The 16262-nt window shown below is 40.5% G+C and overlaps 1 protein-coding gene across 3 annotated transcripts in view; it reads right to left on the reverse strand.

The window, feature by feature from the left end:
- The window catches only part of LOC118233926 (atypical kinase COQ8A, mitochondrial-like), a 61675-nt gene that overhangs the window by 12511 nt on the left and 32902 nt on the right, over positions 1-16262 (reverse strand). For all 3 annotated transcript variants that reach the window (XM_035430047.1, XM_035430069.1, XM_035430058.1), the window contains exons 7-10: positions 6123-6208; positions 5739-5879; positions 2570-2651; positions 316-409 (exon numbers count right to left, since the gene is read on the reverse strand). In XM_035430047.1, coding sequence (XP_035285938.1) covers positions 316-409; positions 2570-2651; positions 5739-5879; positions 6123-6208 — 403 coding nt within the window. The remainder of the gene's footprint in view (positions 1-315; positions 410-2569; positions 2652-5738; positions 5880-6122; positions 6209-16262) is intronic.

A 16262-nucleotide genomic window follows, 5' to 3' on the forward strand; every position in this document is an offset into this window, starting at 1 on the left:
TATATTATATAATTGTTTAAAAATGCATCTAATTCTGGATTAACCACTTTTACCAGTGGACTATTTGCACTTCTAATTGATAGAACATCAATAAAAACCTGATTGACATCAGCTGCAGCTCAAGGCTGTATTTTCAAGGTACTTTTTCAAGTACTCATCAATTCTACCATCTACAACAGGTGATTCTGAATTGTGTGATTTATTGTCCAACTGCAATTGCAAAATAAATGAAATCCATCTGTTTACAGTATACCAGACAGACTCATTACACTGAACCAAACTCTATCCCCAGAGAACATTTTTTTCCCCACTCACTTGAACTTCTTAGCGCACTTGGCCTCTCTTACATAATCACACTCCAGTGCCAGCTCCCGGCTCATTACCTCAATCAAATGCTCCGGAAACAAGCCTGCATGTGACAGAAACAAAGATGAGAATAATGACATAATCAATTCTCTCACAAATGATCTCTCTTTAGTGTGAAACAAGTGTCACAATAAGTGAGTCAATAGCCGCGGAACTTTTAGTCCCAGGAACTACTTTTCAAGGAACTAAAAGGTTCCTTCAGCCCATGATTGTCTGTGTTTCCACCGCGGTCTAAAGTCCCGCGAAGATTAGGCAAATTAGCCTACTGACGTATGAAAAAGCGACGTTGTCGTCGGTCCATCTGTCATATGATTTCTTCTGTAACCCCATACTACCACCGAAGTAGCCTACATTATTTTCTAATAACCAGGACAGCCCGGAGGGGTTTATTCCACTTATATACAACGGGTTACCAACAATGACTATATATGGTTACTTTTGTATTTATTGATTTTTATCGATTTAATCACCTGGAATTGAAATATTCTTCTGCAGCCGTTTGGGCATATTTTACCGCTGTCAAGCAAAACTGTCGTTGGTAGTTGAACTTGGACCGTTGTTATGCAACAAATAGGATATAACAGGCCAATAGTCAGATTTTAACTGTTTTATATATCCTCTCAAACACATTCATTATGTTTTTATGCGAACATTCGCTTTCATGTCTTGACATCCGAAGAGACAGAATGCATTCACATTTCCAATATAACTGGCAACAACAGCAGAAAACATGCACACGTTGTAAACAATTTGCTGTTTGATTACTTTCTCATCGTCAATTCCATATAGGCTAATCGCAAAATGACAAGAATAGAACGAAAACTCGGACTTGCGTGAAAATTTAAATTCGAAGTTACTGCTAGCCGAGCAGCGAAGTGTGCCCTCCAGATGCGAACCATGCACCATAAATTAGTCCATAGTCTTCCTGGTCTTTTTGTGGAATTGAAGAATGGCAGAGTAAAATTACGGCAGTCTGAAAAAGCTAACGGGACGATTACTAGAATTAACCTGTTATTTTACCCTGACAAAAAGTGCGGAAGGTGATTTCCAGTTTGCTTTTACTGTATCACCAATGTGAATTACGCAGAACTACCGCATACCTCACATAACTGTATCAAACGTTTTGAGTCAATTACAACGGGCTAACAAAGAAAATCCGGAAGAAAATATTCAGCAACCGAATTAATCCGTTTGAATGTTTCGGTACGTAATATGCTGTCCCAGCACGAATGCTTAGCATTTTATAAAACGAATACTAAAGCAAGAAAAGAACAGAAGAGCACACGTTATAATTCCAAGACGTTGGCAGGCTATAACCAAAACTAGGCTACTGCGCCGCATAACATACAAGTTTGATTTGAAGTTATTATGAAAATAAATCGGTTTGCGCCTGCATATTTTTAAACATGGCGGTTGAAAATAAACAAAAAAATGCTGCGAGTACTCGACCAATCAGAAATGTTCAGCGCTGCAAGCTCCACCCAAAAGGTTCCTGTACTTTCGGAAAGTACTACCCCCCGAGCAGGAACTTTTTTGGGGGTAAAATAAAGCTCCCGGAACTAAATTTAGACCCTAGTTCCTGCGGTGGAAACGCACTGAGTTCCTCAAAAGGTTCCTAGTTCCGGGTAAAGTTCCTGCGGTGGAAACGCGGCTAATAATGTGGACATGCTGTCTGTGTGAATGACATGCAGATTTGGGGCTGGAATAAAGCTACACGGAAATATTCCCCAATAGGGAAGGACAGAATATTAGTTCCTATGGTACACTGTAAATACTGACTTTCAATTTCTCTTTTCATTAGGTTTGATTAAACTGTTATTTAAAAAGTGTTTATTGGTAGTTTGCAGTCACAGACTGAATTGTATACCAATTCACACCTCAGCTAAATGCAAAATTGGGAGTGACACAATTTTTTGTTGTTTTGACTCCATACTCCAGTACATTGGCTATGAAATAAAACAATAAACATGAGGTAAAGTGCAGACTATCAGCTTTGATTTTAGAGTATTTACATCCATATTGTGTGATTAGAGTAGGAATTACAGCCCATTTCATATAGTCCCCCCAATGGAATGATCATTTGTGAAGCCCTAGCTATGTACGTTACTATGGAGAGGAGCCTCTACTTTCCAGATACTGAGTGAAATACACCTCTGTTCCACGCTGTGTTCATTTTTCAGGTGAGAGGGGGAAGAAGGCCTACCGTCAGGCAGTGCATTGCTCATGCTCAGAACGGTCATCAAATTGTTCACGTCACTGTCTATGCTCTGGGCCACTCCTGGGTACTGCAATCAATCCAACAGACAAAGACACAGTAGCGTCACTTCAGAAATCTTCTGGTTCTTCCAAAACGTTTTAGTACAGGGCCACTCAAAAGCTAAAACCCCATCATGCTGATTTTAAACTACTGACAATCACATGGGTGGTGGGGTTTACAGTAATTCACAGTCATTGGTCATATTATGTGGTCATTAATTTAGGTCTCATGAAGGATTGCAGACATCAACACCTTTGTGTTACAGAGTCAAGGACTGTGTCAAGGAGAGGTTTAAGAACCACAAAATGCCTATTCACTCATATAATGTTTTTCATCTGTTTTCTGTACCTAGGCCCTCCACCTGCATATAGACCATTTTATTTATAAAGTGTTTTTAATGAACAGCATAAGTGACGTCACTGTTCCTAGACAACTTCCAGTGGGTTGAGTCTTTTGTTTAGAAGCTGGCTAGCTAGCTGATACCAGATACCTTGTAAAGGCAGTGTTATCAATAAAATGTCTTAATAAACAATGGGGCCGTGTTGTTCAGTGGTAGAGTGCTCCTGTGACCAGGAACAAACTTACTGTTGGAAAATGAAGTGAACTGGTTATTTCTGACACTTTCTTACGTCCCTCAAAAAACACAGGTGATACTGGTATTAATAGTTGCAAACTCCCCTTTAAACTGACCATTGGTCTCAACCTGTTTTTATTAATTATCCTTGATCAACAAGTGTCCCAACAATCTGAATAATCCCTTGGCAGGTAAACATGCAGCTTATTTCTTCACACCATGTTACAGAAATTAAACAAATTCAATTTTGAAAAAATCTGTTTTAATAAATTTGTACAGTATAGTTAAACAAAAAACTATACACCAATTGGTTAACTACCACGTTGGCTTTTAGATGAACCTGCCCCTCAAGATAGTTTCATTTAACTTGTAATTACAAAATATTGGTATCGACACTGTGCAGACAACTACACTGGTGAAAGCTTGTGCACCGTATTCCACTGGTTAAACAGAACCGTGCAACAAGTGTATTAAAGGAGCACTAGAGAGGGCTGCATGTAACTTCCCAGTAATGAAGTATTGTTACTGCTCAATAATGTGAAGGCTTAAAAAAAATCGCTCATCTTTAGTCTGACGCTATCTGCTAAAAGTGGCATCTTGCCAGAAGTTTATTAGGAACAGCTGCACAGATGTTACTGTTTTGGTCTTTGAAACAGTCTGGGATTCCCCAGCAGTCTGGCAGAGTTTTTCAGGGTTTCCTACAGAAATAATCAAAATGACCACAGACTCTCTTAAGAACATTAACTTCTTTACCTTCTGACCTCATGTAAAAAGACAGAATTCAAAAACAACTTCACACATCCACACAATAAAGCCCCAAACTTGGGTTATTTTGCATTTATTCTCTTTTCTCCTACATCATCACAAATGCTCCAGTAGCAAAATCCATAATTATCCCCATTGGGCATTTAGCTAAATCAGCCTATGACAAAATCAGATCTCGAAAGTAGCCAAATACTTGAAGATACTTGGATACCCATGCAAAAAGGACATATTAGGGAGTGCACAGGTTTTTAAAAACTTTGCGGTCACCACTTTGGTTTGTGTGGAAGCTAGCTTGTTTGCTAACTAATAATTGCCAAAAATGAACAATATTGCTTTTCAGCAGCATAATCTTTGTGAGAAATGAATTATTTCTAAATGCATTCTCTATCATTTCACATGCAAACCCCACACAATATCACTTCATGACTAGGAATGGGTATAAAATGGGTATTTCAAACCTGAACCAGTATTCCGCCTTCTTTAAAATAACAAGCAAACGACGACATAAGAGTGCTTTTTAAATGCAAAGATACGTCCCATTGTTTGAATCTTTCTGGGCAAAGTAAAGCCACACTTTAGACAATTTTGCTTTTGGAATTTAGACCTAGTTTAATGTTAGCTAGCTAACAAGTTGACAGAGCAAGCATAATAAAAGGCACAAAAATGACTGCGTTGTGAAATGAAAGCACTGAAATCTGCGTTGCGATTTTGTCCGGTAGATAACCTTACCAGTCGAATGGGAACCAGTGGCCGCTACCAGCTTTTGGTAAAAAATCCTACCCATGACTCAGATAGCTACATGACTACAAGGTAGGCCCTAAAACCTCTAACTACTATTGCAGGATTCACCCAGCCAGGGGCTTCTTCTGCAGGACCGCAGCAACAACTTTATACATGCAGCAATCTAAATGATCAAAAGCAAGATACATGACCGTTCATGGCCATTTCAATAAGTGTTTATTACTTTATTTACTTATATAATATTGATATTCAAATTATATCATAAACTTTGAACGACCACATTCTCTTCAGATGGTAAGACGAAAAAATACAGGGCCAAGTCACTTGAAATAATTTAGGAAACACTGGTTAGCACTGCTTTGAAATAGAGCTTGTTTAGTTTTTTTTTTGTTCATTTGTTGTAACCTGGCATCATTTTGATATCCAGTACCTTTAATGGCAGGCCTAGATTTTGCAAGTTTGAATGAATGACTTACAGTTGAGGCCAAAAGTTTACATACACCTAGGCTAAAGACATTCAAACTCAATTATTCCCAACTCCACACATTTCATGTAACCATACATTTCCAATTAGGGTATCTACTTCATTTCCATAAGAGGTCCTTTCAAAAAAATAGCTAAGAGACAGATTTATTTCAGCTTTTATGTACTATATCAGATTTTCAGTGGGTCAAAAGTTTACATACACTTTGCTAGTATTTGGTAGCATTGCCTTTTAATTGCTTAACTTGAATCAAACGCTTGGGTAGCCTTCCACAAGCTTCTCACAATACTTTTTCAGAATTTTTGCCCATTCCTCCTGACAGAATTGCTGTAACTCAGTCAGGTTTAAAGCATTCATGCCGAGGGTGGAATGAGTGAAACATGATCTTACCAACAATGCTCATCTAGTGTTAGTAAAGGTAAGAGAGATGCACTGTTTAGCATTAGCTTGTAAGGATCATTCAGTTGGCTCTCCCAATCCTCAATTTAAGCATGACTTGAACTGATCCTGGAACAGGCCTCACTGGCAGCATGCACCGAGACACCTCTCACCTGGATCTTCATGGCCACCTCCCTGCCATCCTTCATCCGAGCCAGGTGCACCTGTCCGATGGAAGCAGCAGCAAACGGCCTCTCCTCAAAGAACTCCAGTTTGTCCCTCCAGTTTGCACCCAGGTCATTGCTAATGGCTTTCTGCCATGGGGGGGCAGAAGTGGGACACATGCTGAGGATTGTCCCTACCCACAAAGGGCCCACTGTCTTCAGCCTACTGGATGAATCCTCTCTCTTTGTGGTTTACTGAGGGACTCATATTTCAGACTGACCGAACAAATATAGAGTGCTGTGTATTTGGCAGAGCAGTTCAAATGTGGAATGTCAATTATAAAAAAAACAAACAAACACAACACGTTAATTTCAGGGCAAAGGAAACTTTACCATCATCTGTTTAGTTGGCATGAAGTCTGCGCTCTGTCGAACTCGGTCAAAGATCTTAGCCAGCTGAGGGTTGATGAAGGCATCGTCTAGAAGGCAAGATGGAGCTTTGAGGGTGACAGTGCATCATATCACATTTCTTCTCAGCCAATCTGCTTTCAGGTTATAGAACAGCCTGTCCCTTGCCCAACTGTACAAAAGGGGTGTTCCACCTAAGCTTTGAACACTCCCTAAACCCAAGATCACACACTTTCTAAAAAGTTGCAGGTATGCCTAAAATGTGGGATTCTTTAATTTGCCCAATCTCGTCTTTGGCATCAGTCTTTAAATCTGTACCATACAAACAAAAGTCCAGAAGCAGCTGTTCTGAAAATTCGTTGAATGAATATCACTTACAGCAGTACTCTCATACTCAAAATGAATAAATTATATTAATGACAACTCCTTGGAACATAAAAATAATTGTCTATAAAAAAAGTGATTTACCAACACACATGGCCCGCACAAGGGCAGTCAAAGGTTCTGTATGGCTAACTAATGATCCAACCAAATACTTTCTCCAGATTCAACCTTTCTACAGATTGTAGCCTTGTGTGCCCTTGTCATCTTGTCATACCAGACCCCTAAAATTAAACACGCACGCATGCAAGCGCCCACACACACTCACACACACACACACTCACATACTCTCTCACACACACACACACAGAGACACAGATAAAGACCCATGCAAACAAACAAACAAAAAAACATTTCCATTAGCCTGGTTGTGTCAGTTTAAGTAACCAAATTTAATACCCACTCCTGTTATTGAACCCTGTGGTTTAGAACCACAGGGTTCACCTGTGGTTCTTTTCACCTGTTTGGGAAGTTACAGAGCTCGGAAAAGGCTAGCAAATTATTTTTGGGTTCTGACATTTCCTGAGCTGCTGCTGCTGCTGTTTGGCATGCCATGCAACTTACAGGGCCGTGACACACTGTCATTAATTCACTTTGTACACTTGGGCCACACAAAACTGAAATGCAACACCATAGCCAGGCTGGATGTTTTTTTATTTGTTTTTTGTTGCAGTTGTTTTTAATTTTTCATGTCTCCACAGTTACCGGAGGGTATTTCACAAAGTGGGATAAAGGAAATGTTTGGAACAATTTGCCGAACTGAAATCTGATTGGATGAAAGCCTTCAGTTTCAAAATATTTACAAAATTTAGCGAGTTAGCTCTTAATAATACTTCATGAACCCCCCCTACACATGGTGGGTGCATGGAGATGTGAACATGGGTTTGTGGTGGAGGGACATTTCTGAATGAGAGAACACTAAAACACCCCCACATATTTCTAACTTGCTGCCACTCCCAGGAATAACCCATAAAACACTGACAAGCACAGGGCCTGTTCCAGAAAATGGCCATGGTCAAAGCAAGGTCAGCCTCTGTTGAAGACTGAAATGAGGGGGAAGGGTAACAGGCTATAAAAATGGTATTGCCGGGTAGCATTTGGCGCAAGGGCTGAACTGCAAGGATGATGACAGCAATGACAGCAATGGATATTTATGGAACCTGGGGAGGTAGAAACAGGCTGCTGATTTCTCACTCATTGGGAAATAATAGAGGTCAGACAGGTGCTTCAATACTGCCCATAAAACTGGGAGTATACTTCCTGCAGAAACAAACTTTAGCTAATTTGTATAAACTAAAATGCAAAATGGCACATTGGAGAAAACAAACCTCTGCATTGACATTGGCCAACACAGCGTGCACATCCCTGCAGGCCGAACTAGCAGAGATGTTTGCACACCTATGTAAAGGTAGAAACTGCCTGCAATTGGTCTAAAGCATCACATGGGTGGCTGCGTTAGCAGTGTCCCGTCCCCTTGTCTGATCAAGCGGACAAACATCTCTTTCTTTTTATTTTTTGCAGCGCGAAATAAACTACAGCAACACTGAAATCATCCACGTCCATCTGTTGAAGTTTCAGATCCTTTACTGCAGCTATTGTTTTTTTTAAGTTCAGTGCATCAAACGTTGTCACTTCTGTGTTTGCCTTGGTTATCATAATCTCAGAATCTAAATCTACACCCCCCAGTGTGGATGGTCGCTAAACAAATAGTTCAAAGCTGCAATGAGTATACACACCGTCTTTTGTACACTTTGTATGAAAAATAATAGATGGAGGGCAACAGTTGTCAGAGTTGCACTGGATGTCATAGAGGCAGGGGGAAAACTTTGCAAAGTAGTTGACCATTCCAAGTACTGTTTCCAGCTTGGCGCAGTTCTTCGGTGGCTCCATCTTTTTTATGGTTGTGATCTTCGGTGGATCTGGAATTACTCCTTCCACTTTGAGACAATGTCCGAAGTAGCTGACTTCTGTGGAGCAGACTCTTCTTGGAGTTGAGCTGGACTCCACTCTAATGGGACCTTCACAAAGAGGTTTCTGTTGTAGTCCTCTTTAGTATGGCCATAGACGGGGATGTCATCCACAATCACAACAACTCTGTTGAAGCCTTTGTACATCTCATCAATCTTTCATTGAAACCTGTCTTAGGCTAAGAAGATCCTAAACGGCAGGCTGGCACGTGGCTTGTTGCAAGCTGTCGCATCGGTGGAGTAGTATTCTCTACGTGGATTTTGACACAATTGAGTCGTTTAGTAATTTCATGTACTCAAGTGGAAGAGGAGACACTGCTTCGAGTGTGTCAGTCAATATCGCATAGCACAGTTCAATTTAGGCGCAGCTCATCATCTAGCGGATTGCTAATTACAGGGCTTTCCCATGCAATTTGCGCATGATCATATAGCCTATTCAAAAGCCAATTAAGTTTTCGTGAATCTATGCTGTCCAATTTGACTTCAACAAGCAAGAAAAATGCATACTTTTAATTTACTGTTCATATTGTTTTTGTCTTTTTATTTTCTATTTCTGTATTTATTTCCATTTTTAATTGACCACGGCTGTTCTTATACTGCATTGTGGTCCTGGGGGGAGTGTATAAATTTTGTTTTCTTACGCTCACCTGTAATAACAAGAATGACAATAAATGCAATTTAAACAATCTTTTGATTGTAATTGAACAAAGTTTAAATGATAGTTACAGTACTGGCACAAATTATGGATAGTCTGCATTTATAATTAAATTTTTTTATTTTATTTTAATGTTTATAGGGACAGATACATTTAAACATAGGTAGATAGATAGTAGATAGTTAGATAGATAGTTTGCCTTTATTGTTACGTGCTAACTTTAGCTGTCGTTTATTAAAATCTGATTCCAGATACATTTTGGTTGTATTCTGTCCTGAGATATAAATAAAATATTACCTAGCACAAGGTGTACTTTAGTTATTGCTATCTGATGAAAAACACATTTTCAATGTGTTTTTATGCTGAAAACGTGTTTTTCATCAGATATAATTTTGTTTTGTACTCTGTTATGAGTTAGTGATAATAGTCATTCATATAAATTTAGGCTGAGAGACATACATACACATACATGCATGCAAACACATACTAGCTGAAAGAAACACATATGAATCCATTTTTCCTTTACCATGAATGAAATGAAAAATAAATGAAAGTGTATTTCATATTTTTAAATGGAAGCGTTCTCAATGGGCTATTGTGCACAACAAACCTACTAAATGTTGGTAGGGGATATATTGGGTTGGTTAGCATAAAAATTTATAAATGTGGCATTGCAGTAGCCCATTTAAAAATGATTGAACAGTAGAAATGGCAGTGGTATATTTGACATTGTCACTTTTTAAGGAAATGGATATACATGCCGTGTATATCCGTGTATACGTACAGTTGGTCTGTCATGTCGTTAGCAAGGTAGCTAACGTTAAACTCGGTTAAAATGCAAAAAGCAGAACTGTCTAAAGTGTGGGTGTATTTTATTTGTATTTCAGAAATATAAATGAGTTTGCAGCAAAAATTATACAGATGCAACAGATACAGTTTATGTGTTTTATTTTTAGTAACCCAGGAAGGCAATGTAATGACTGAGAAGTTTTCGTGAGTTTGAGGGGGACTGAAACCTAGCCTGTCAGTCATTCAAAAGTGTCGCAGGCAAATGTGCTACCCGGTGAGCTACTAGTGAAGGAGACATGAATGTTAAAGTTTTGCTCTTTTAAACCAGTGCATCTCTATATGTAATTTTGTGTGCGCATCCAATGTTTATATTGGCTGATGTACCTTAAATGTCCAATGGAGAAACATATTATTTGTGGGCTTGGAGCATTTGTGATGATGTAATCAGGCAGGAAAAAAAAGAATAAAAAGAAGAAGGAGAAAATGCAAAATCCGCTTAGTTTGGGGCTTTACTGTGTGGACGTGTGAAGTTTTTTGTGAATTCTGTCTATTGAAATGGGGTCAGAAAGTACAGAAATGAATGATTTTAAGGGATGAGAGTTAGTCGTTGCGGTTATTTCTGTGGGGAACCCTGAAAAGTGCCAAACTCTGGGGCATGCCGCCATGCCAAGGCGTAACTCTGCAGGATGTCATACCTGCCATCCCAATTTAGTAAAAGCTAGCTAAGCTAGTTGATAATAACCAGATTGATTCCACACCTGGTAGTTTTTTTGGTATTATTAATTCAATGAGAGAGTGAAACAACGGCAACCTCCGTTTATTGAAGGTTGCCGTTGTTTTGCTCTCTCTGCTCCACTTCGCTGTTTTTTTCCTCTCCCTGGACTCGCCACCCTTCCCTCTCTTCTCTCTCTTGTGAGTCCACATGCCAGGAAAACTTTGCAAGGCCTGCAACGGAGCAAGGCGCGTATACCCTCGGCTACCGGCTGCGGGAGGAACGAGGCACCCCAAAGCGCTCCTATGATTAGCGGTGGTCAAAGAACCAGGAGAGCCACGCACGACTGACGCATCCTGCAGAGAAATTCCCACAAGGCAAACAACCTGCGACAAGGACCCGGCTGCGTGTTTTGGAACCAGGAGGAAAGGACGAACGGCTTCCCCTTTTTCACAGCTCCCACAAACTTCGCACTGGAAACCAGGAATAATTTCCAACAACGTAACCAAAGGACTCAAGTAAGGCTGTAACTCTAGGCTTAGTATAATTAGCGACAGACCGAATGTAGCCACATTTATGATTGGATGTATGTAGCTGTGACTTATTGTAACTGTATTGCTCTAAGCCATCCACCGTGCTGCGTTAGTTTCAAATATATAACGCACAGAACTGATCCTGCATGTTACCTATTTCAATTACTGGTCATAATACAGTATGATCTCAAAAAATGCACACTGATAGCCATATAGGAAATATCCTTACCTATTTGGTACTCTTCATGCGCCATTGTTTTTTCACTAGCTTTGTCTAGTTTCAAAAATCCCTCTATTCATACTCCATCCTGTTGGTTTGTTCTCCATGAACACGTCTGCGGTACACAACCCAAAACATAGGAGAACATCCAACACTGCTCACTCACATACATGCGCGCACACACACACACAACACCTACACACACGTGCACTCACATAGTTTATTATACACCAGTGTATAGAATTGTGCTTTGCCCTTTTCGGTACTTTGTGCTTAATAAACTTTATTATATTTACACGGTTGTCTGTATTTATATTACTCTTGTGTTGAATTGAGTCAGCCGCTGCTAATCAAAATAACTTAGTAGAATACCTTCACCTCTAAGCTGAATCATTTATATTAGTTTGGTATTAGCTGAACATGATATTTTGATTTGGTTAAAAAAGACTATTAATGTGTAAATTTAATAATTATTAATTTAGTTATTAATTTGAATTGCTAATTTATAGTCTGTATAATTATTATGAGACTGATTATTACATGCTGGCGCCACCAGTGAAGATATTGATGTATATCTTCAACAGTTTGGCAGAGCCGGTCCTGACCTCCCTGGGGCCCTCCTACCTGACCCGTGGGCCATGTAAACCATTTGGCATTGCCCCACTGTCACACCTGACACCACAGTGCTCCCACTACAGTCCTCCCTCCTTTAAAACAGTTTGCTCTATCTGGCGGTCTAAGAATAAGAATATTTAATCAGTAGTCAATGTCAATCCATTGCTTTCCATCTTGCATTACACCAGAGTCGTAACTAGACCTAGACTGAGAGACTAGATAATCATTGTCTTGTTTTAAAATTATGTGCGCCTATGAGGAATGCCATCACGCCCATATATTGTCTGGACTAGACCCCACAGAGGTTGCTGCTGGAAAGTTTCATTTCGTGCATGCGCATATGAACACATGTTCACGCGCGACACGGTTATCTTTTCTGAGCTGCAGTTTATAAGCACAGTTGCCCCTTGGCGTTTATCAGACGTAATAATTAAGCATTATAAAATACGTAGCTCAAATCAAGCAATCTGATTGGTTCATAGCCGTGCTATATTAACCATGTACCATGGCTATGACGTCTAATTCCTTTGCACAATTCAGTATCACTCCGCGTCTGAGGGAAAAAAAAAAACGTTTTGGAGTGTGTCTATTACTTTCATATTGCCATACTTGGTGACCGTTTTATAAAAGCAATAGGTCACTTCAGGCCGTGATTAATTAATTATAAAGGGACACCTTTTGTTACCCTCCCCTTTATTGTTTATTGGTATAAAACGAGGAGGAACTATTTTTCTCAATGGAATCGTTGTTTTCATAGAATTAACAACCAGAGGTTTTTGCTTAGCAATGGTGCAAATAGAACAACCAACCAGAGTTTTTGCATGTCAACGGTCCAAATAGCAGTAACAATGAGAGGTTTGCTTGACAACGGTAAAATAATACGGGACAGCCCGTCGTGGATAATTCCTTACGTATTTCACTCTCACTTTTGTCAGGCACAAAGTCACAGAACACAGCCCTGGCAAGCAAGCAAGACATAGACAGACCAGATGCACTGCCCAGCTAGGTTAGCAAGACAGACATACTAGAGAGAGATGCACTGCAAGCTAGCACATCAACTTAACGTTAATGTTATTTGCTGACATCAAACTTGGAGAGGAGAGAACACAAGTTTACCTGATTGCTGTTCCCGCAATTCACTCATATTGTGTTTTTTTTTTTTTTTTTCTCTTTTCGTGACCAGAAGGATAGTTCCACGTCATCCTCTCATCTAAGTTGTAAACATTGATACCCGCTTTGACACAAGGGGGAGGTGGGGCCCTTGCGTAATTTGCGGGGCCCTACACAACTTGCGTAGTGAGCGTATAGGGCCGCCCGGCTCTGCAGTTTGGGGTCCCCTACAGCTGTATGCTGTGAGAGGGTTGCAGGATGATCACGCTTCTGGAAAGCGATTTCCAGAGGAAGTTCGTCTGCCACCATTGCCGGCTGGTTGAGCACCTCGAGAGCAAGATCCTTGATCTTGTGGGCCAGCTTGCTAGATTCCACAGTTCGCAATGAGTAGAGTTCCAAGAATTGAGCAGCATGTCCCTTAAGGAACTGGTGTGCACACCACAGCAAGGAAAAGGAGGAGAATCCAGAACAAGCAGGCAGAGATACTGTAGTTGGGTCACAGTAGAGTGTAAGCGCAGAAAAGGGCAAGCACTCCACACGGGGCTGGCATCTCCAGGTTGTGGTGTCCAACTGGTTCCAGCCCTTGCAGAAATTGGACCTTGCCCTTGACCCTGAGAGTGGTAGGACCCTTAAAAACCAAAATCTTTTTATGGGTGGCTTGGGAAGAGGAGAGAATGTGTACAATTAATAAACTGAAATGTTTAAGTTTAAATGTTAGAAGCATATAAAAAAATGTTTCAGAACTGCAATAATAGTGGGGGCTATGCCATAGTTGGGATTAAAGAGACATGGCTTGGGGAGGAGTATGGGGATGAATATAACATAGAGGGGTACAAAGTCATTAGGAAGGATAGACCCAGTAAGAGGTGGGGATGTTTTTATGTGCAGGAGATTCCAGAATTTAACCAGCTCATGCCTAGTGAGGATATCTGGATTAAGCTCATTGGGAAACATGAGCAGGGCCTGATGGTAGGCATACGTTACCGGCTGCCAGCTTCAGACAGTACTATGAATTCAATGCTCTTTGGAAACATGAAACAAGCTTGTCAGGAAGGTGAGATTATGAGTGACTCCAATTACCCCACTATTAATTGAAAATTGATGACAGGACAAGGAAAAAGTGAGGAGGAATTTATAAATGTTACAAATGATCCTTTTTTGGCACAGTATGCCAGTCAGTCAACAAGAGGAAAATCATTTCTGGATGATAATGATACCGACAGAATTTGTCACATAGAGGTAATCCGTTTTGATGAATTTTGGCAAATTAGAAAGGCCTCCTCTACAGCCAGAATTTTAAATTTTCAATGAGCATAATACTGACTGGGTGCAGGGCGGCACGGTGGTGCAGTGGGTAGTACTGTCGCCTCACAACAAGAAGGTTGTGGGTTCGAATTTCAGCTTGGGGCCTTTCTGTGTGGAGTTAGCATTTTCTCCCTGTGTCCGGGTGGGTTTCCTCCGGGTACTCCGGTTTCCTCCCACAGTCCAAAGACATGCAGGTAGGCTAATTGGAGATTCTAAATTGCCCAGAGGTATGAGTGTGTGAGTGAATGGTGTGTGTGCCCTGCGATAGATTGGCCGCCTGTCCAGGGTGTATTCCTGCCTTTCGGCCATTGCACGCTGGGATAGGCTCCAGCACCCCCAGCGACCCTGCTCAGGATAAGAGGGTATAGATAATGGATAGATGGATGACTGGGCGCAACTTCTTGAATGTAAGACTGTGAATGAAAAGTGGGGCAAGTTCAAAAGGGTTATTCTTGAGGAACAAAGTGAATTAATTCCAAAGGTAAAGAAAAGTAAGTTGCTGAAGCAATCTCCCCAATGGATGAACAAAGCCACATGGGAGAATTTAAGAAAAAAGAGTATAAGACATATAAAAACGACAGCACAGTAATGAGGCTGAATATTGTGATATGCATGGTCAAATTAAAAAAGAACTACAGGAAGCTAAGAGGTTCTTCGAAAGAAATAACTGCCCAAGATTCTGCCCAAACATTCAAATTCAATTTTTCACAACTCCACACATTTCAAGTTTACCATACATTTCCTGTGTTAAGTCAATTAAGGTATCTACTTTATTCCCATAAGTGGTCATTTCAAAATAATAGCTAAGAGACAAATTTATTTCAGCTTTTAAGTACTATATCAGATTATCAGTAGGTCAAAAGTTTACATACACTTTGTTAGTATTTGGTGGCATTGCCTTTTAATTGCTTAACTTGAATCAAACGTTTGGGGTAGCCTTCCACAAGCTTCTCACAATACTTTGCCGGAATTTATGCCCATTCCTCCTGACAGAACTGGTGTAACTCAGTCAGGTTTGTGGGCCTCCTTGCACGGACATGCTTTTTTAGTTCAGTCCACAAATTTTCTATGGGATTCAGGTCAGGGCCTTGTGATGGCCACTACAATACTTTCACTTTGTTGTCTTTAAGCCATTTTGTTACAACTTTGCAGGTATGCTTAGGATCACTGTCCTGCTGGAAGACCCAGAAGTTTTAACTTTCTAGCTGATGTCTTGAGGCGTTGCTTCAGTATTTCTAGATAATTCTCTTTACACATGATGCCATCTATTTTCTTAAGTGCACCAGTCCCTTTTCCAGCAAAAGACCCCCACAACATGATGCTGCCACCCCATGCTTCACAGTTGGGATGGTGTTCTTCAGATTAAAAACCTCACCCTTTCTCCTCTATACATCATTATGGCCAAACAGTTCAGTTTTTGTTTCATCTGACCAAAGAACACCTCCTCCAAAAGGCTAGGTCTTTGTCCTGGTGATCACCTGCAAATTTGGCCTTCTTGCGGCTTTTTTGCCGGTCTTGGAGTAGGGGCTTCTCCATTGCGTGACAGCCTTTCAGGCAATGCCAATGTAGGTTTCTCTTAATGGTGGATGTAGATACTTTGGTACCTGATTACATTACATTACATTACAGGCATTTAGCAGACGCTCTTATCCAGAGCGACTTACACAACTTTTTTACATAGCATTTTACATTGTATCCATTTATACAGCTGGATATATACTGAAGCAATTTCGGTTAAGTACCTTGCTCAAGGGTACAACGGCAGTGTCCTACCCGGGAATTGAACCTGCGACCTTTCGGTTACAAGTCTAGTTCCTTACCCACTGTGCCACACTCCG

The sequence above is a fragment of the Anguilla anguilla genome, chromosome 1 (genome assembly GCF_013347855.1).
Source record: "Anguilla anguilla isolate fAngAng1 chromosome 1, fAngAng1.pri, whole genome shotgun sequence".
Classification (NCBI taxonomy): Eukaryota; Metazoa; Chordata; class Actinopteri; order Anguilliformes; family Anguillidae; genus Anguilla; species Anguilla anguilla.